This window comes from Zophobas morio, unplaced genomic scaffold (assembly GCF_036711695.1).
Source record: "Zophobas morio isolate AGI-343-1 ecotype UQ-CSIRO unplaced genomic scaffold, CSIRO_AGI_Zmor_V1 ptg000213l, whole genome shotgun sequence".
Taxonomy (NCBI): domain Eukaryota; kingdom Metazoa; phylum Arthropoda; class Insecta; order Coleoptera; family Tenebrionidae; genus Zophobas; species Zophobas morio.
The window spans coordinates 119877-141728 of record NW_026972317.1 but is presented as its reverse complement, the minus strand read 5'-3'; the positions used below and the strand labels follow the sequence as shown (position 1 = coordinate 141728).

At 29.0% G+C, this 21852-nt stretch overlaps 2 protein-coding genes and 1 long non-coding RNA gene across 4 annotated transcripts; 2 read left to right on the top strand and 1 right to left on the bottom strand.

Moving 5' to 3' along the window:
* The first annotated feature begins 584 nt into the window (after positions 1-584).
* On the top strand, positions 585-1450 carry LOC135146172 (uncharacterized). The gene is made up of 3 exons (XR_010283725.1): positions 585-893; positions 951-1002; positions 1129-1450. It is a non-coding gene; the product is annotated as an uncharacterized LOC135146172 (long non-coding RNA).
* Positions 1451-10505: 9055 nt separating this feature from the next.
* On the bottom strand, positions 10506-16128 carry LOC135146096 (uncharacterized). Its single transcript, XM_064078239.1, has 14 exons — positions 16031-16128; positions 15831-15917; positions 15686-15779; positions 15457-15542; positions 15285-15341; positions 15124-15156; positions 14794-14886; positions 13868-14032; positions 12553-12726; positions 12086-12201; positions 11675-11741; positions 10884-11099; positions 10652-10717; positions 10506-10597 (listed from the first exon to the last, which is right to left on the bottom strand). The coding sequence occupies exons 1-14, from the start codon at positions 16113-16115 to the stop codon at positions 10506-10508; spliced, it is 1431 nt and encodes a 476-aa protein (XP_063934309.1). The 5' UTR covers positions 16116-16128.
* A 3040-nt stretch (positions 16129-19168) lies between these two features.
* LOC135146164 (uncharacterized) lies at positions 19169-21852 on the top strand. Of its 2 annotated transcripts, XM_064078323.1 has the most exons (10): positions 19169-19230; positions 19474-19582; positions 19688-19775; positions 19842-19949; positions 20145-20181; positions 20236-20357; positions 21255-21369; positions 21455-21554; positions 21604-21643; positions 21704-21852. In XM_064078323.1, the coding sequence occupies exons 2-10, from the start codon at positions 19474-19476 to the stop codon at positions 21801-21803; spliced, it is 819 nt and encodes a 272-aa protein (XP_063934393.1). In that variant the 5' UTR covers positions 19169-19230; the 3' UTR covers positions 21804-21852. The 2 variants fall into 2 exon arrangements, with proteins under 2 accessions (XP_063934393.1, XP_063934392.1); XM_064078322.1 differs by having other exon boundaries at positions 21604-21852.

The window sequence follows — 21852 nt, the reverse complement described above, 5'->3', positions numbered from 1 at the left end:
AATATGCGAAACTAAAGTTTTTTTATTTACTCCAAAGAATTAATTTTGTATTAGTATTTACCATGGAAATGGCGTAACTATTATTATTTATACGATTATTTATCTATAAAGTTCATTATATGTGACCTTTAGCAAGTTTCTTTATTTATATTACCCCTCCTGGTCTTTTTTACAAGGAAAACTCCCCATTTTGGTAGGAGGCACATGTTACTACGCCGAATTGGTGCTTTTTAAGTCAGTTTTTCAAGACTATTCACATGATTTTAACAATAATATTACTGAACCCGAGAATTCTAATAAACCTTTATATGAAAAGTTGAAAGAGCTTGACCCTGTTATGGCTCAAAAATTACACCCCAATAATATTCGCAAAATCCAGCGTGCTTTAGAAGTTATTAAAGAAACTGGTAAATTTTGTAGTATTTTGCATCATTATTACTTTGACTACTTTTTCGCAGGAACACTTTATTCTAAATTTTTTCCGCAACAATTCTGTAATGGTGACACATATAAAACATTCAGGCGTCGTTTTTCGTCCACCTGCGTTATCTGGTTGGATACAAACTTGTCGTTCTTAGACGACCAATTAAATAACCGGATTGATAAGATGCTTGAATTGGGATTGGTTAAAGAACTACTCTTCATATGGAAGAATTTTGTGGTTTTTTCAGGAACTAGCGGATTGCCTTTAAAAGAATATTACAGGAAATTTAAAGACATGAACAGCAGTGAAAAATCATGCGCTTCTCACCTGGATGAGTTGATCCTTTTTGTTAAAAATTGCTTAGTGTTTAATTGCGGCGCGCTGCAGAGTATTGGCTTCAAAGAAATGAGTCCGTTTATTGGCTTCTGTAAGTTTTTAGAGGAAACCCAGGAAGACGATCCTTTAGGAAGTATCACTTAATTACTTTTGTTTAACATAAAATATTATTTTTTGCGAATATATGTAGAGACGCTTCTTTTTAATCGTTGTTTGCAGCGTATGAAAGCAGCTACTAGAAGGTATTCAATGAATGCAAATTTACTCGAGATTTGATCTTTATAATTATTTATTATGTATTTTTTGTAACTAATGTATAAAACATATCAAATACTAAGACTAATTTATTTCTTAATGGAATCACTTAGGTACGCTCGAAAACAACGTTCATGGCTTCTAAGGCGCTTTATATTCGCATGTGATCTTATGCACTTTGATGACTCGAATGGAATATTTAAAAATAAAAGAGACGAAGTCCGCCCCCTAAAAGAAAGTAACAAGAAATGTTTACTTTACATTATTGATGCTCTGCCCCGAGAAAACCTTTTGAAAGTTGGTTTTGAGATTGTTCGCACGTTTCTAACCAACTCAGAAGCAGAATTATTGTTGCCTTTTGCCGATTTTCTGAAGAAACTTAATGTATTTAAACTTTTAGAAATGAGGAAGGCCACAAACTTTTTAGAGTTGTGGAAAATTTATAATTGTGAAGTATGTAAAAAAGTAATTATATATATATATATCTGTTTTCTCCAAAAACTTTTCTATTGCTATAATTATATTAGGATTTTTATGGCCTTTATGAATGGCAAGTTCATTTAAAAACAAAGAAACACAAAATGAGAAAGAAGAGCCTTAAAAAAATAATAGCATAATAAACTTAATAAAAGTTATTTCTACTTTCGGTGTTTATTCTGAGTTTTTTCAGACAATTTTATCAAAGATGAATGGTGAGAAATGAGGCTGGCAAATAATAATAAAAAGGGAGCACTATAATGCCGTTTTCAAACATAAAACTTTGTAATTGTTTGCAATAGAATAATTCATTATTAATTAAATACTGTCAATAACGCGCTTCTTATATTTATTGTTTATTCTTTATATTCCTTTATCATTAAACTTGCATTGTTAGTGAGATTAATAAAAAATAACTATTTTGTAACGAGCTTACACGTTATAATATATAAGATTTCCGTATTAAGCCTAACTAGAGGCTTTATTCGTTGCCATGCTACCCCTAAGTTGACTTCCCTTTATATTATAACTCTTTCTGGTACACTTTACTAGCAGTCCAAGTCTTCTTACAAAGTAGTTATCCTTCCTTATCACTTGTAAAGGTATATATAGTGGAACCGAGTTCCTCCAAAAAACCACTACACTGGGAACAATTTGGAAATTTTGTTATATTTGTTATGTGATGGGATAATCACAAAGGAAAAGGAAAAGAAAGTCAACTGCTTTTCTTAAACTCTAAAACTAAGTTGCTCGTCTACAAACTCCCACCCCTGCATTCATCAGGTTTATTATGAGAACTTGTACTCGCATGTATAATTTTACAAGGTCTACTCTGTCTTAGAGGTCTTAGATCATTTTTTGTCTTGTTTATGGATTAAAATTAATAAAAAAGTAACTTTAAAATATAATATAAGAGAAGTGGAATGTATATTGATAAAATTAACTAGTATGAATTGCGAAGCTTAACCTTAAATGTAAAGCACGTGGTACTTAAATTTATATTTAAACGATTTCAAAGAACCAAATTTAGTAATGCTATCAATAAAAATCTAAATTTTTATAAATATATCGGAAAATTTTTACTTTATGTTAGAAACTTTTCTTTTTTTTTTTTTATGACCTTTAGTTGTTTCATGCTCGGTATCGAGTTTTGTTGTAATTAACCGCTAATAAATTCGTGGTAGTTTGCTAGTTTTTCAGTAGTATATTACTATGGTTCGATGTTAAATTCTTTTTGTCCTTCAAAATAAGTTATTTGCTGGTTATTTTTTCTTTTTGTTGAGTTTGATTTTTTACGTTTTGAGGAGCGGTATTGTTTCATTTTAATGTTTCACGGGTTCGTGTAACGTTTTCTATTAATTGATCCCCATAGCTGTATTTACAGAGTAGAAGTTTAGTCGTATTCGTACAGTAACAGTGAATTAAATTGTGTTTACAGGCCTTCGTTGTTTTTCGGGTATAATTTGTGTTTGTTGCATTCCCTTCATTGCAAGTTCCGTTCTGTAAAGCTCAATTTTGAAGTTCGCAATTTAAAAGTATTTATCTTGAATTAAAGTTTTCCAAGATAAGTAATAATATTTTATCAATATATTTATGTCCCATTTACCTTACCGAGTTGTTGTTTAACACCATTCTTTTTAAGATGAGGACTTTTCTTGTATTAATCATATTTAAGGTTGGTAATGTCTCAAAGTTCATTCGTGTGGTTTAGAGTTTAGAGGTTATAGATCCTCTTCTGTATAGAACAAAGTTCGGTTCAGGTGGTTGAGTGTACATGTTGAATTGTTAATAGAGTTGACCCGGTTTCAAGTTGATAATCCTTTAATGTAAGGAAATCTAAATTTATAAAATGTAAGGCTTCTTGGCTTATTTAAATGGTTTATATCAGTATTTAGCACTAGGTACTTATCGCCTGTAGAGTCAGATGTCTTGAATAAGAGTAAAAAGTTTGAAGAATTTGTTACTTTTTTGTACTGGCACTGTTTAAGTTTGAGGTCCTTTTTAACTACTTTAGAGGAATTAAAAGAGTTTAGATTTTTTTAGTACTAGTTTTACATGCAAATATTTTCTAATTATATACATTTATAAGTTATTTGTTTATAGTTTGTTTTAATAGAGTCTCTCTTATAAAGAACCTAACGATTCTTCTATTGAGGGATGAAATTTATTAAGTTCTCATCAAGTGTTATTACAATATTTTTATCAATCAACTTTTATAGTCTCTTGCCTTTTTATTAGTTATACTTTACAGTAAACAGTTAACGACGTTTACTTGCTAAAAAACAAAAAGGTTTTATTTTTTTATAAGTCTGTGCCTTTATAAACAAAAAATTAAGCTTTTATTTTTACTTTTTAATAATTTTTGGGCTTATTAAACGTAAAAGTCAGGTTAAAAAATATATATAATAAAAAATAAGTTACTTTAAAATTAAACCGAAAAGCTGGAAACATAAATGTAATAAGCCAATAAAAAAGAAAGGATATGCACAGGGAGACCACGATATGGCCTACTTTTCTTATAATTTGTAAAGATTTAGCACATATATTTATGAAACAGGCGTTCTAGCGAATAACACTTCAGTCTAATTTCGCCATTACACGCTCTTTACTTTTTTGCTAAACCAACCTCTGCTAAGGAATTTAAAATCTTTAAAAATTGTAAGGCACTTATCTTAATATCGTTCTAGCTTTTAAACTTTTAGAAAAAATATACTTGGTCATTAATAACTTAATTTGGCAGTTTAAAAGTTATATCAAAGAGGTTTGACGAAAGTTCCGTAATTAATTTGATAGCTTTAGATCCACCTGAAAAACATGAAAAGAAGACTGGCATGCGCCATTCCATATTTATATTAATTATACTAAAGTTGTGCCCTCAATTATTCAGCCCTCAATATATGCAGTAACCAAAATTTCTAACGACTCTAAAGGTGTTTTTTTTCTTAGGTGGAGTCCCCAGCCGTATTATCCGTCAAGCTAACTGTAGCGTTTATATAATAAAATTAAGATAAGAAGGAGCCAGGTTTATAATAATATTCTTCAACCCCACCCACAAGACAAGGACGGGAAGAACTTGGTGCGCAGCTTACAAAAATATGGCACTACCTAATTATTAATTCGTATAATTCATACAAAAGTTGGTTTCGCGCTTGCAACAAGGTTTTCCACGTGCGCCACTGCTGAACAGTGGTACTTTTTTTTAAATTTTTTACCGCAAATACCTTCAGGCTGTAGCATGTTGTTGCCGGCCCAATTTTTGGATGGATGTAATAAGATTTATGAGAGCGAGGTTGAATACGCGATCATCAAAAACCGAAAAAGAGTGTCGTATCGGTACAAAACGAACTAAGACCTTGAGTTCGCGCTTCAATGCCCTTAACCGCTGAGCTACAACGACAACTTTCGAGTTTGGTATCATGGTGGTTTTACATAATTAACCTGTGGGATGTGCCCTTCAGCTAATTTTTTTACGTAGTAATATATTTTAAGTTCACAGCTCGCGAGAGTTTATAGCCAGCACACCCCTGTGCGATGTAGTTTGCGGTTATCTTATTAATATTAATGATTCCACAATTATTCGCAAGGACCTGTTTTTGTGTCAGAGCTATATGCTATCTAACTAAACCCTATGTAACGCAATGTTTTGGCGTCTTCCTAAGGGAGGGCTAAGAGCTTCTTATCTCTTTGCTTCCTGTAATAGGGAGTAGTGTTTTCATTGAATTACAACTGTCCTGCTTTTCATATTAATTTCGGAGGCGAACTTGTGTCAGAGGGTATTTCTATTTTCAAGTCAGTTGTTATTCCTCCTAAAGTTAATAGGTTATCTTTTTATTAAGATATCTTAATATTTTTTTAGTGACTGTCCAATGTTCTTGAATACAAAAATGTAAATACGAAGACAACTTGTTTACCGCCAAGGTTAGGTCCTATAACAATTTATTAAACAAGCATTGCTAAGATCCGAAAAATCCGTTAAACGGACATTCATAAGTTATATTTAAAGAGTTAATACTCATAAGGTTCTCATAGACCTTTTGCTTGTTCTAAGATTCTTGTTCAAAAGTTATATATTTGTTGTCCCCGAATATTTCGAGGCCGATAAACTTGTTACTTTTTACTTCTTTCAATCAAAATCTATCCAAGGGTCATTAATCTTATTTTCCTAGAAGAAATGGTTTTTCTTACAAATATTTTTATGTATTAAGCGAATCTACACTAAAAGATATTTTCTATAAAATAAAACATGCAGGATCCTAAACCTATTTTTATAATTATTTTATAATTGTTAGTAACTCAAAAACCCTTCTTACTTCGCTCCGTTAAATGCTTTATCCAACGATAAAAAAGTTACCTTACGTAACCTCTGTAAATTGTAAAATTTTTTTGTAATTTTACTAATGACTTGCAGTCCGTATTTGCTTTTATGTATGCTTTCTTTATGGGAATTTGAGTTAGTCGAAAGTGATTTTTTTGAGCCATGTTTTTCTTTAAATGACCATGTCGAATTTTCTAAAAGCTCACTTTTTTCGAGGCTTAAGTTATGAGTATTATTAGCTTCATTATCGTTTAAGTGATATATAGATCCTTCTTCAACTAATGGTTCACCCAGCTTCCTTAAGTGCTTCACTTGCACTTTAAAAAGGTAGTAGGTAACTTTAGAAGCATCAAAATTTAATAAGCCTTAATTTTTTTTCATAATATAAGCCACAGCACATACTTCGCAATTCACTTTGTTACCTCCAAAGTTGTAAACGATATCATTAAATTAAAAAGTTTTTTATAAGGTTTTTTAAAAGTGATTGTGGTTGAGTCTTTTAATCCAAACACAGACCCACGGGGAAAACCAATTCTAACTTTATTCACTTCATAAACTCCTTCGCGAATCCTATAGCTTAGGCTATTCTTATAATATATCGTGGACCTTACTTTATGACCACTGCTTTTTTGGTGTTAAAAACTATAGTCTCTCCGTTGTCACAAAATTTTCTTTAAGTAAATTACTATCGGTTTCGGAAATAAATAGCTCACGTCCATCTTGGTAATAGTCTTCACCTTTTGCTAAAATGTTTTCAGATGCACCACCTACAAATATTCTTTAACACTCCTAAGTTTTTTCAAGTTTGTGCATCCTTGATCACAAGCAACTTGCACAAAAATTAAGAATAAAATCAAGAAATTTAATACCTTTCGGGTCGCCTTACTAGTGTGTAATCGTTCTGCAGAGAGAGAAGGCATGTTTTTGTCCTCCTTTTCGTTATGACTGGAGCCAATGAATCTTAGACATCTATTTATGTAATAGCAATTTTCCTTTGAAAGATTATTCCATTTTGTAAAGCTTCTTATCTTGCCTTTTAGTAATACCGCTTTCTGTGCTTGTTCTCGGACAATTTGAGGTAATCCGCCGTTTCTTCTGCCGTATTTACCAGTTGGTGTTATGATATATTTGTAGTCCAATTTTAATACGTAAATTTGGCATTTCTAAATAATTTTCAGTTAGGTTCATCCTGAAGAACTCATAAAATAGTTAATTTATGTTTTCTGATGAAATAATAATTTTGTAAATTGGTGAGCTCAATATGTAATTAACCCTATAATGAAGTGAAACTAAAGATTCGTTCAGGCCTACTTTCACTTTTAATCATTTATTTTTTAAAGCCTTTTTAAGCCTTCATTTATATGTAATAACCCTAAGTACTTCCTATAATACTTTTGCGTTCGTTTCCTTTGAAAGACCCCCAATAATTTTTTACAGGTTTTATAATCAAGAAACTAATTCAATAGAACTTCTAATGGCATCCAATGCTACATATAATACTTGTTTTCATCAAGTAGTGTAGGGTGGTACCACAAAATTTTGTGTCGTCTTTATTCTACTGTAGGGCTCAGCATAAATTTTCCAACATGGATACTCAACAATTATTTTTGTTTACCACATACGCTGAAATCCGCGGTGTTAGCTTCATCGGTGAAATTTGGACTCAAACTTTTGTGAACCTTTATAAGCCTTTTAAAATTAACTAAGTATAATTATATATATATATGAAATACATATATACGGACGTAGCCAAGGGAAAAGCGCAGAAAAAAATTGAATGCTGTACCTTTTTAGTACTGACTAACAGCGCTTCTTAACAAATCATTTAAGTAATCTTAAAAATGCCTAAAAAGGCAAATTTGCGGTTAAGTTATGAACTTTATAGGTCGGGGCCGCTCGACGTTCATAGCTTTTGACTGCTTCAAGTTCTCAGTCTATCACAACTTTATTTATATAGTTTTCATATGAACTATATGTTTATAAAGTTAAATTTTTAAAACTAGGAGAATCAACAAATGCGTAGGTGAACATGGCTATCTACACTGTAATTCACAGGTAAGGGGGGTTAATCCTTTTAAAAATCCTTTAACGTACTCATAATACAAAAAAAGTTTTACAACCTTTAATTGGGAGTTAAAAGTAAGAGACCACGGACAAAACTTATATAGGAAATATTTAATAAGAGAGCAACTTTTTTAGTTTTAACAATATAATGAAAAAAGATTTCCATTCAAAAAATTTTTTTTTTCAAGTCGGTATACTTTAGATTCAGGCCAATAAAGGGGGAAGTTACAAATTTCATGTCATGTGAAAAGTATATTCTAAACTTTACTCCTTTAATTTTCGCTAGACAAGGATGTTTATCTTACTTTTACCTTTAGTGGAAAATCATTTAAGTTATTATTTCCACACCCACGAACGCGCTATCCTTCGGTTGACTATAGCGACGCCTACCAAGAAGGCGAGTAGATTTTTAGCAAGTGTTTCAATATACTTTTATATATTAGTCCTCCCACGACTGCCATAGTACACTCTTTAAGAGTATTCCGCTGGCTGATGTTGTCGAACTTGTGTACCCTTATAATAGATTAATGGCACCCAACTGGGGCGTCTTATTTTGGAGTTGCAGTTAACTTTGACAGATTAAGTGTTCTGTTGCTCGACCGATTAAAAAAATATGGAATTTTTCACCGTAAACTATAAAATAAGGAATACAAAAGTTATCCCAATTGGAAATTAAAGCGACGCCGAGAATAGATTAAAAAGTCTCCAACTGTAATGATAAGACGCAAGTATGGTTGCCTTTTAGCTGGGGAAGGTCTTCTGATTTCCCTTTAAATCAGTCGTTAAAAGTATAACTCAATACCTACTTGTTTGTATAACATGACATCTGCCAAATTACATTTTCGTAGATTTCATTTAGAAAAATTTTTAATCCTTTTAAATTTATTAGTATATATACTGCGTCACTTATAGCTTCTACCCAATGTATTAAAGGGTAACGCTCTCAGTACATAACGAGTCCGGTTGCGCATTGTTTGTTATGTTATGCTAGGTTAGCATGAACTGAGGTATATTAAGAAAAGATCCTATGTTGTAATATTTCGAGGCAAACATCATAAAAGCGCCCTTCTTTTGTCTATTTTTTATAATAAAAATCAAGTGCATACATATATATATTTACGCTAGTAAATAGCACTGTTGTATTAGTCTCCTTACCCAGTACTATGCCAGAATGCTACTATACACGATAAATAAGCACTTTTTTCTTTAGCCAAGTTGTCTTAGCCAAACAGTATTTATAACTCCTGTACAGAGTTCTATCAGGACTAGACAAGGTAAATATAACCAGTTTTTAACCAGTTTAGCAGCATCGAGGACTAATGCCAATAGTACTATTTTAAGGTTACCCGCATAGGGTAACCTATCCTAAGATCCTGTTGATGTGCAGTTCGAAGAGTCAATAGAGTACTTCCGGAGCTATTGTCCGCAACTAATTACCAAAGTGCAGTACTGAACATAGTTTAGCCTGGTCTTGATACCACTTATCCACGAAACAAAAGATAGATGATACGTAAGAGAGGAAAGCCCAATCCAGGCTCCGCAGGATCCAAGGTAGACAGGTCATAGATCAAGAGTGGTGCACTCCAGCTAGTATAAAAAACGGCACGTTCGAACACCGGCGTACTGAGAGTCTATCACTCTTAAATTTGAAACTGTACCCATAAAGGTCATCTGTACCGATCAGAAGGATAATGGCACCTCCAAGATGTACTAACGCCTTCCTACGGTTTTAGCGTTTTCAGAGGAATCATTTCTGACCGCACATGAAGCAAATTCAGAGCTCTCCGTGGTACAAGTCAATTCTAGCAACCATACTCACGCCCTGATTTGTAGGTATTCCTGTGAAACGGAGACCAAGACAAGTTACAATACAATACAAGTCTAAAGTCAAGAGAGATCCAAAGCTTACTTTTTATCTCAGCTCAAGCCAAGGGAAGACGAGGAGGGTAGAGGGTTACTTATTAGCACTACTACATTAAGATATGTAATCCGCCCACGGATGGACACTCGCCGAGATGGATCAAAGCCATGAAGGCAGATAGTCGCACGCCCACTCCTTGCAGTTCGTCGGGAACTACCGTAAAGTTGGACCGTTGAATTCTATATATAGGTCCGATCTTTTTTGGACACTTTACGACATGGACCGGGAACAAAAAGCAATTCTTACTTTCCTGAAGAATGCAAGATCCCTATTATATTTTTGTATATTACATTAAATATTACAGACTTGTTTATTTCATTTTTTGTACAGCGTTGTTAATTTTAATGACTTACTTATTGGTGTAAAAGTTTATTACTAATTTCTGATTGGTGGTTAAAATTTTATTTTATTCAAGAATACTTTTTATAATAGTATTATTGATAGTTCGTGAGTTTGCAGCTCTGTTGGGTAGTTTACTGGGTTTAGTATTGTTTTTCTTTGTAACTTAAAGTAGTTTAATTAACTTTCTCGTTATTTTGTAACTACTATGTATGTTCCTTTTTATGTTACACTCATCAACATTAAAACTTATTTATTTTCCATTAAAAAAAAGGCAGAAAATAGAATAAATCATGTTTTTTTCCAAACATGTTAAGTTAACTTGACCGCAGTAACATAAAGAAAATGTAATGATATTATTTTTATACATCCAACTACGTTAAATAGTAATTAAGAAGGGAAAAGCGAAGTACGGGGACGGAAAGTTGAAGGGCAGCTCTTATCTTTTCAGATGCCAGGCCGGCCTCTATATGTTTTGAGGTGAATCACACTTTTTCATAAACAAAACGATGCGTGGTACCCAAGAAGATACTGGTTGAGGTTGTATTAAACACAGTGTCAGTGGTCTCCGCGTTACTAGTGTTTTCTGCGTTAAAAATATAATGAATTTGAACTCAAACTCGTCTCATATTTAAGAGGAAAAAAATTTAAATATTTTTTAAACAAGTTGAAACCTATGTTATTCGGCAATAATCGCGTTAGTTTTGATGATTATTACATAAAAACATATAATGGAAATAAGACGGGGGTACCTCTCTTGGCCATCTCTTTCTGCGCTGCGTATATCAGTTTTGCGGCCAAAGTAGTTAGAGAGTTGATGGTTGAGATATGGATAGTTTTGACAAGATTTATAAAGCACGCAACTTTTTTAACAGCTTCAAGCCTGGAATTAGTCGTGCTCGTGTACTTGTTTAAACGAAGCGTTTCATTGGTCAAAGCTGCAAGAACGAGGTGGAATTGTCTAATGGCTGCAAGTTTTATAAGGAAAAGCTATTATTATCCTCATTGTTGACTTCTTTCATTATATTCATAATTGACAAATCTATACTGTATTGGTCGATGTCTATATAAATTTTACAGAGCTCTGCTTCTATCATGCACATGACTAGTGGGAGATAAAGTGATTAGAGACTAGTTTGTTCAATTACAGTGCAAACTGTTTGTGTCACATTTTATAACGATCTACGAGCCTAAAAGCAAGAGGATTTCTTCAAAATTTATACGGTAAAAGAAAAGATATGCCAAAAGCATCATATATGTATTGTTAAGCTTATGATCTATATTTTCTATATTCATTAAGTAAACAAATTTATTTTAACCAACTTTTGACGTCTTTATAAAACTTTTATTATTATTAATTTATTGTATTAATGATAAATGTCTTTCTTTTTAATTTTTATGTTTTGAATTAAATAAAATTAATAAAATAAATATAAATTATAGAATAAATTTTATATATTTAGTAAAAAGCTTTAAGTTATAAATTTTATATATAAATAAAAATGCACGAAAAATAAAGAAAATAATAATAGTAATAATAAACCAGAAACTACTAAAGCAGCGTAGCTTTGACATAGAGTTTCATGAAGTTCTTTAAACACTCGTTCACACTAAGTATATGCAGAAATAATAATAAAAATTTATTAAACTTTCTACAAACTCTTTATCAATATAGGAACACTACTATAGAACATAATAGAAAGTTAAAAAAAAAAATTTATATTAAAAATGTATATAAGAAAAATTAAAAATTTTAAAACATGAATAAAAGTTTTATAAGCAAAGATAATTTTCTAAATATATTTAGTAAAGAAAACTCAAAAATATAATAATAAAAACTTAAAAATTGTAAAAAAACATTTTAATAGGAAAAACTTCCATAAAAAAATTTAGTAAATTTAATTTAGGGAGATCATAACAATTTGATAAGCAATAAAAATTATAATAATAATACGAAAGAAAGAAGAGTCGCTTCGTCTTCTTCTTGAAACTCCATCCAAAAATTATTTTCTTTGATAAGTTTTTGTTTTTCATGTACTCCAAAAATTTCCTCGTCATTTCTAATAATTTCTGGAGAAAATAAAAAAAATGTTACTAAAATGTTGAAATCATACAATTTTTAATACAATTATAAATTAATGGTTTTAGAAAAGCTATAGTGCGTAGAATAACCAAAAGTCTCTTTATGTTAACTGGTAAATATTGGTTTTAAAACAAAACTTTTCCATTGTATATAATTATTATAATTATGAAAAGTAAATACATACTATTATTGAGAAAAGTACCTTTTATAAAAATATAAAGAAAAATATAAAACATTTAGAGCAATCAGTACATAAGAATGCTAATTATTATTATGTTTTGTTATGATGAAAAAATGAAGCTAACTTATTAGCTAAAAGTTTTTTTCAAAAGACGAACCGCGCAGGTCATTCCAAATACTTAAAGACTCCAAAATATCCTTAAATTTGTTGTACTCTACTAATATATCCCAACAAATTACTCCTTCGGCATTTTCAATGGCCTCTTCCTCGCAGAGAGACTTGCAAATAACTTCCATTTGTTCATCCATTTGGCACCGACATTCCTTATTAGCTATAATATTTCAAATAAAAGTGGGATTACTTTTTGATTTTTTTCTTATAAAAAGTTTGTTGACCAAAGAAAGTCAAAATTAATAGTGAATACATGAAAAAAATTGAGGAAACAAAATATTATGACATATAATAAGTTGAAAAGTTCAATAATAATAATAAAATATATAGTATTATATTATTCTATTGACATTTTATATTAAATTTTAGTAAAAAAAAACTAAAAATAAACGCACATAAAAATACATTTTACTTCTATTTCACTTTTATCATTTAGAAAGAACAGATATTTAAAGTAAAGATGAATATACAAATTTAAAGAAATAATAAAATATCGTACTTAAAAATAATTAGGGTAAACATAATTTTATAGTCAATATAAACTTCGCTTTAACTACGTCCTCCAATAAAAAAAATTGGTTTGAAAAAAGCAATGATGTTGCTTAATTAGAAAAGGTATTGACACCACCAATTAACTAATTCTTTCATATATAAAATTAGTGTAATAAAAATAATGAATAAGAACACTATTTATTCTCTGGAATCTGTATAAAAAGTATAAAAAAGCCCCGATTAATGCTATTAAAGGAAAATTTGGAAAGGATGCAGTATTAATTGGCTTAAAATCAAATGGAAATTTTCAATCTCAAAATTTTGATTTTAAGATTAGTTGAAGGTATAATAGTATGAATGTATCTTAGGTGAATAATTACTATAGAAACTGTTATAATAAAGTATATACAGAAAAAAATAATAAAAGATAACATAAAGAAAAGTAGCATAGAATGCTAATACACGACGGGATAAATCATTTCGTAGTAAATAAAGTAAGTAAATAATGAAAATGAAGTTTTAATAGTATTTATTAACTGAGTAATTTAGTAAATAGAATATTAAATAAAACAATATGCTCAATGTTTAAACTATAATTATATAATAAATTCATATTAGTATACTGTAATAAATAAAAAATTATCAGATAGTAATAGAAAATATCTAAAAAAAATACTATTAATGTAATATTTGTTAAATTATAACAGCTATTACGCAAAAATATTATTGATCACATATAATAAATAGTTTCATTTTCTAATAATAATAATAATAAAAATAATAATAGTAAAAATAATAATAATATGTACCATCTTTTAGTAGAGACCGCGCGAGCGAACTTGCTTTTAAGCTCAATTCCTGTAAGTCTCGATAAATCAGTTCGCCTTTTCTTCCCGCAAAAAATGAAGTAAAACTGATGAGTTCGGCTTGACTAGCTGAAAAAAGCGGAGTCTCCCCAGAATTCATTGTAATTACTTAAGAATTATTTTTATTGAACATAAATATTATTACTTTTTAGTAGTAAAAATAGCGAAAATAACAGTAGCAATGTAAAAGTAAAAATCACAAAATACCAATAATAAACATCTTTTTTTATAGAAAATTAAAAAAAATAGTAATAACTTTATATAACTTTTATGACAAAATCTATAATAAAATCTTAATTAATGTTTATAATTTATTAGATTTTATTACGACAATTGTTTATTTTCTTCCAATTTTATAAAAAATTGTGCCAAATGTAAAACTTGAAATATATATATTATAAATACAAATATATATATATTATTAGATATAAATATGCTTATCACTATATTTTATAAGAGTAATAATAATATTTATAAAGATATTAAAAAATATATAATATCAATAATAAAGATCTAAAGTAATTATTAAAAAGAATAACTCTACAATTATAATAAAAAAGGGAAGACTTATTATATTTATATTACATATAATTATGATTATATTTGTTTAAAAATAAATAAAAATAAGAGAAAAATAAAATAATGATATTGGAAAAAACTCATAAACTTTACTGTAATAATACATACAACGTTTTAAAGTTTCATAAAATTAATAATCATTAATTTTTATTATGTTATATTAAATGAATATTAAAAATAAAATGTTTCAAGAGTAAATAAGTTATTAATAACTTATAAGTAATGATAAGTAATATTTTAAAAAGGAAAAGTTGAAATTAATATAATAATAATAGTAATAATAATGTTACTTTTATCTTTGTGAGTAAAGTGAGGATCATCTACGATGCAGTTCATTGCTTTTTTGCCCATTTTTTCCAGCGCCTCCAGTCCATGAACGAGAACTAACAAAAAAATAATACTAAAAAGATTCAAAGAGTAGGAGGTTTTTAAGAAAAGGTACAAATGAATAACGAAAGCCTCAAGATGTGACTAACGGTCTAATGCAACCATAGTGCTTTATACCGAAGAAAAATTGTACAAATATAATAATATTATCTAGGTAGAAACACTTTTTTGAACCTTTAACGGTTTATTTTTCCTAATTAAGGGTATTTAGAGAAAGATATAAAAGACGTTACCGTTACGCGATAGCACGTACTTATCAAGATTTTCTAATTTTTCAAAATTATAAATAGATTTAAAAAATTTAACAAAGTTAATTAAGAATTTTGAACTATTTAAATAACTAAAAAAATATTATAAAAAATATAATATTAGCATTTAAAATTTTATTTTTAACCAGAATCTACTGACAATGACTGCAGCTCGTCGGTAACTTTCACCACAGCATTTGTTCCTACAACGAAAAGTAAGCAATAAATTAAAATATTAAGGATGGATGAAGAAAAAGTTCAACGCTTAATTATGTATAAAAATAATTGTAATAAATAAAATTAAGTTCTTAACAATACCAGTTCCCAAAAAAGATCCCAAAGTTTCCAAACGTTTTTCCTTTTGTTCTCCGGGGCAAGAAGAGTTCTCCTCGGGCTGAGTCGAACTGCTCATTAATAAACAGAAATAATCTTAAAGTTTTTTAAAAATCGTTCAATGTTATAATATATAACCAAGTTAGAAATATATTTTCCATAAAAAAAAATTAAAGTTAAGCAAAATTTAAAACAAAAAATAATATTAACGGACAAGCCGGCAAGTTTAGAAGCTATGTCACTGATTCCAGAGGAAACAGAGTTGGCTACAGAGCAAATAGAAGTTCCTATAAGATTCCAAAGGGGCTCTAAAAGAAAAAATTATTAAATTTTAAGGTAGATAAGTTGCGTTTTAAAACCCGAACAGTCTCCTGTTATTTTTATCTCTCCTCTTGAAGAATTGGTACTTTCGAACAAACTTTTACTCACTGCGCTTAAGTCAGAAGCTTATATTTTATATAATAGTTACTTCGATTATTATTCAATAAAAGTTAATAACTTATATTATAAAACTTAATATAAATAGAAAATTCGATATATGGCTTCAACAGCTCAGTACTTTGGGCCAGGTCATCAGCATTCTCACTAGTCAGTACATCCTTTCTTTTAACATTTTTGACGACATCGTTGCGAGAAGCAGACATCTTTACAAGAAATTTTTGACAGTACCAACTTTAATCACACACACCAACTTTTTATCTAAACTAATTTACAAATATATTGGGGCTTATAATTCCTGATCCCTTTTACAAGTTTTTTAATTTGCGCAAATAAGAGGGTCTCTCAGTTAGCGAGGGTAGGTTTTATATAAATGTAGTTAGTCAGTCATATAATTAGTGAGGGCTAAGTGGTATAATTATGTATATAGCTAGTCAGTGGCGTAGCTTTAGGGATCTTTGCCTTCTATTGTGTGGTTGTGGGGCGGCCCCACTTCCCGGTTTTGTAGTGTCCGTCGCTGGACTAGTGAAATAAATTAATAAATTTTAATAATATAATTTCTTTACTGGATAGTCTTTAGTATGCTTCTGTCAATAAAATAAAATACCAGTGCATGAAAATAACGCGAAAGCCAACTAGTAAGTTTAACTGGTGTCAGCCATGAATATCAACAGATCCGGTCAATACACTAAACTTGGTTCAGGTCTTGATATAGCAACTTATTTAACTAAAAAATATTAGGTTTGAGCTACAAACACGCCAGAGCTATAAAAAATTAACCACATAGCTCAGATAAAATCTCAAAACTTTTGATCTGTTTAAAAAATTCCACTGGGATATAAGCATTTAATGGAAATAGTAGTTAGTGGATCTTTGCTCTTTACTTTGAGACTGTGTTATACTCCTTATAACTTCCAACCTATATTTATTTTAATCTTACCTTTCTTGTACCCTTTGTTATATAATGTGTAAGTTAGTGCAAGTCCTCTAGATATAAGAGTAGGTTTCACTGCATTAAAAACTTTGTGAGTATATACGATCGGACGAGATCTCTGCTACAAATTTTATTCCCTTCGGGCTGGCTTAACTTTATTATTCTGTCTTATATACAGTAGACTCTCTTAAGCAGAATTAGTGGTACAACAACAGGGTAAAATTATCCTTTCTTTAATTAGTGGTGTAAGCAATAAAATTTTTTCTAGTCTAACGTTTTGGAATCCATGAAAGGAGCCGGCGTTGACCACTTAAACAAGTTCAAGCAGGTGTGTACAATAAATAGCTTTGGTTGCCTAATCCAAACTTATCTAAATAGCAATTAAGATTTTCTAATAGAGCCTTTAATTGTTTCGATTAAAATTATTACTAACCCTTTAAAATATAAAAATAAAAGACAACCCTTGTTTTTCCTCCTTTGTAATTTTTTTGCTCTTTGCACAATTACCTTTAACTTTAACTGCATGCATAGTTTTTCTGAAGCTCGATCGCTCCCTGTTTTGTAAACTACTCCAATTTCTCTAACTGAAAATGTATTTTTAAAGAAAGTGAAGTATTTGATGATACCAAGTGCTGCCATGCGAATAATTTTAAATAGCGGAAAATACTAATTATTTATTAGTATTAAACCGACTTTACTAGATTAGCTCGTACTTTAAACACTGCAAACGGTTATACGAGGCCATCAAATAAAAGCACTTCGGTGTTAGAGAGTGTATCCCTCCGCTATAACAATGAATTAGTTCTAAGTTAAAAATGAGGATGCCAGGACACTGATGAATTGTACCTTAAAATCTTAAAATTGGGTTGGTTATTAAACTATTAAAGCAATGGTTATAATTTATTAACTTCTCTATTTACATACCTTTACAAAAGATATTTTAACCAAATTTGTATTTTAAATATAAACCTAAACTTTAACAGATATTTGAGATGTTAATAAACTTGTTAAAATTTATGTGCGTCATTATCTCCATTTATATAGCTTTCATACTTTTGATTAGTTCGTAGTTTTCTAATAAGTTGAATATTGGTTTTATATACCTTAGATTGGTTAGATTGCATTTTTTATGAATTGTGGTGTTTTTTTGTTTGTTTGTTAATTATTTGGAATACTCGTAACAAACCAGGTAACTAAGGACAGTGGTCTTTCTTTAATAACTTATTTTTATATATATATTCGTTTTAGAAATATGTCTTGAATTAAATTTTTTTTTTAATGTACCAAGGGTTTTTTATAAACAGCTCGTATTTTGACTTTAAATTTATAAAAACTACAATAATTTAATTTTAAGTTTTAAGGCCTTGGTTATATTAGCCAATGTTTTACCCGTATTAGGACCCCCGTTTGGTTGGAGAAAGCAAAATTCCTCTTTATAACGTGTTGATCCTAAGATGTCGGGGGGTTTAATTAATTCAGATGAGTTGTTTTCAACATTTTTTTCACAACATCAATTGAAGAATTAACCATCTTAGAAATTTTTAAATAATTATAAAGAAACCCCCCTTTACTATATTTTTTTAAATGACAATAATTAATAGAAGTTTTATATATTTTATAATAATTCAGTTTACAATATAAACAATTGCTTACAGAATTTATTTGTTTTATACTAAAACATCTGTAATTAACTAAAATAAATATACAAAAAATACTGAAAATAATTTCTTTGTCGAATTATTTAAGTGTTAAGTTGCAACTATTATAAGTGTCCTTACAAAAAACCCATCTTTATTGTTTAAATAATAAAAATTGTTTTTTTTTAATCACAAAAGTAATTTCCATTTTTGTAAGAAAGAGTATTATTTGACGAATACTTATAAAGGCAAGAAAATTTTTATAAAAGGAAAAACAGTAATAAAATATAAAACACAAAATTTTTTACTAGTTTATATCGAAGTAGGTATAATTATATACACAAAAAAGCATTAGGAAAAACTTAAAAAAATTTTGGTAAGTGAAAGCTACGAGATGCTTGGGAAAAAGTATTGGTGGAATTCAAATTTTAAGTAGTACGGTGCACCACCATCATAAGCATTTAGCGCTTCAGTAATTTGTTTGAAAACTGTCCCTCCTGTATATAAAAAATACCGCGCAATTTGGGTTTGGGTTTAGTCTTTTGTAGTCAGTTAAAAAGCTTAAGCGTTAAGCGCGAGGAAGGCGTTCAGTTGGTTTAGATCTTTTTTTTTAGTTCTTAAGTAACATAGTAACTTATGTTAAAAGTATATAAAAGAATATGAGCAAAGTTATAAGATATTATAGTCAAAACTCTACTTTTTGTTCAACTCAATTTGGCAGAATCTAAATTTCATAAAAACGTTTTTTAGGTATTTAATTGTAATTAAGTTGTAGTGAAGTATTATATATTTAATACAAAAGAGTAATTGGTTACTTGTATTAAATGTAATATTCAAATTTTTTTTACTTATATTGTTATATATTCTTTAGTAGTTACTTAAGTTAGAGTGAGGTGTAGTTATCTGTATGAGGTTAGAAAATAAATATTTCTAAATATTATTATTTAATTGGTGTGATCTCTTACGATTTTAGAATTTAATTTTATTATACAGATGGAATTCTCTCTTTTGTCAAATTCAGAGTTGAAAGGAGCGTTATCTTATAAAGGCAAAACTAAAACTCAAAGTACGTCATTTCTTGAAGTGCCTAAAGTTAAGAAAAGTAAATTATATAGTAATATAGCCAAAAAAAATCTTTTACTTGCAGAATTTTAAAGTTTTTTCGGGAAAGAAGCACAATATAATTAATTAAAATCCACTCTACTAGAACGTTATGATACTTCACTTGGACCTTTAACTAAAAAATTTATACAACTGCTCCAAGAATCGCCTATGGGAGTTTTGGACTTAAATTAGTAATTAGCAATCCTTTAATACAACCTCTCAGGTGGTGATCATATTTTGTGCTGGATATATATTAGTGTTTCTGAGCTTCTGAGGGTCCCTAAACGGCGTTTATATGATATCACTAATGTTCTTGAAGGAATCAACTTAATTGAAAAAAAGTCTAAGAATAAAATCTGGTGGAAGTAAGACTTAAAAAATTATTTAGCAATAGTGAATTTAGTAAAAAAATTAATACCACATTAATTTTTTATTATTTTATTTAAGTTAATTTTAGTATTAATTTTATTAAGGGAAGAAATAGTGCTATGACTTAATATATAAAGATTCTGTCAATGATTGTAATTTAAAAATATTTTAATGCTGTTCTTATTTTATAGGGGAACTTCTGGAGCTGTAAATGATAATTACAAGAAAGTATAAAAATATTTTACTTAACGTCTATTTCCAACCTTTTTTGTATATTATAAGGAACTGGAAAGTTACGGAAGTGAAATTAAATTTCTTGAAAAAGAAGAGCGTCAGCTAGAAGAACTGATCAAAGTCATTCAAAGCAGTTTAAGGAGTTTAGCGGAAGATGTTGATAACATAAGGCAACTTTTTTATTTCAGTTACTAATTTATATTTTTTAAATAAATATTTTAGTCAAAGGAGCTTTTCACTGTATAAAAATTTTTAAATATTTTAATATAAGTTTAAATAAAAACTTATAAATATATTATACTTGTCTTTATATTTTTTAATTTTTTTTTTTATTGTAATAAGACAATAGGAGGATTTCTTTTATATGATTATTATGCATTTGTAATTTTTTTTTACTTTATTATGATAAATTTTAAATTATTTCAAGCACATTTCATATAATTATTAATTAGAAAAATATTTTCTCAAGATATTAAGAAAAAATTGATAACATATAATAACTATACATTACTTTATTTTATTGTTTATTCCATTATACTAAATTGTTTTTTAATTATTAAAAAGAATCAGCTAAGGGCTATAATTATTCTTTATTTTCCTTTTAATATCAATAATAATATTGTATAAAATCTTTAAAATAATATAAAGGAATTATGAAGCCTTTTTTCTTTTTATTATTATGATTTAATATAATTTTATTTAATATAAACTATACATTTATTTTTAAGAAATAATTAGAAGTATTCTATTAGTTTACATATATTTTGAATTTTTTCAATTATTTGTACTTATAAAATTTTTTTATTTACTAAATTATAATAACTAGTAAAAATGTTTAATTTTGATAAACAACTTTTCATTAAAAGCATAATAAGACAAAGTTAACTTTAATAAAATAGTTAAAAATATAGTAATAAGAAAAAAAATATTAACATTGAAGAGATAAAGAATTTTGAACGATTTTTTTTTATTAGTATTAATAACATTTGAATTACCGAAGAAAAACTTAAAAAAATACTGACTATAAATAATAATTATAGTAATTAAAACTTAAATATATATTATAGTTTAGCTTATGTTACTCATGAAGATATACGGGCTGTTCCTTCCCTCCAGAACAAAACAATAATAGCCATCAAAGCCCCTGCAGGGACCACCCTGGAGGTTTCAGACCCCTCCCAGGTGTTATGTTTTTTTGTATTTTTTGTAAAAAATAAAAAAAAAATTTGTTTAAAATAACTTTGATATGAATATTATATAATGTTAGCAAAAAGATAAGCAGGATTGTTGGCAATATCAAGTTACTTTGAAAAGTAGCAGCGGCCCGATCGATGTTTATTTAGTGAGTCGAACAGATGGAGCTTTCGGTTGTTTTCATAATAATAATAATTTCTATGAATAATAGTGAGCACTTAGAATGCGCTCGTTCGGAGCACCCAAGTTCAAGCGAGCACGTGTATGCACAACCGCCTAATACGCCACTTTCTTCCATTCTTCCTTTTTCGGGGGTCCATAGGAACCTCATTAGGCTCGACCCGACCATCCTTCACGAGTCCGATCACGTACTCCACTACGATGAAAATGAAGCAATTAGTGACTTCTATGATTTTTCGTGATAATGCGTGTGGGATTCTGTTTATTTATTGATATAAATTGTTTGTAGAA

Bases quoted from the DNA above. Each gene is read 5' to 3' on its own strand.
- LOC135146164 (XM_064078322.1), top strand. From the start codon at position 19,474: ATGGAATTCTCTCTTTTGTCAAATTCAGAGTTGAAAGGAGCGTTATCT. The intron at 20,358-21,254 runs GCAACTTTTTTA...TATATATTATAG, and splicing joins GAAGATGTTGATAACATAAG to TTTAGCTTATGTTACTCATG. The intron at 21,555-21,603 runs GTTGTTTTCATA...GTGAGCACTTAG, and splicing joins TCGAACAGATGGAGCTTTCG to AATGCGCTCGTTCGGAGCAC.
- LOC135146096 (XM_064078239.1), bottom strand. From the start codon at position 16,115: ATGTCTGCTTCTCGCAACGATGTCGTCAAAAATGTTAAAAGAAAGGAT. The intron at 15,543-15,685 runs GTCCGTTAATAT...ATTAATGAGCAG, and splicing joins GCTTCTAAACTTGCCGGCTT to TTCGACTCAGCCCGAGGAGA. The intron at 14,887-15,123 runs GTAACGTCTTTT...TTTTTTTGTTAG, and splicing joins GTACGTGCTATCGCGTAACG to TTCTCGTTCATGGACTGGAG.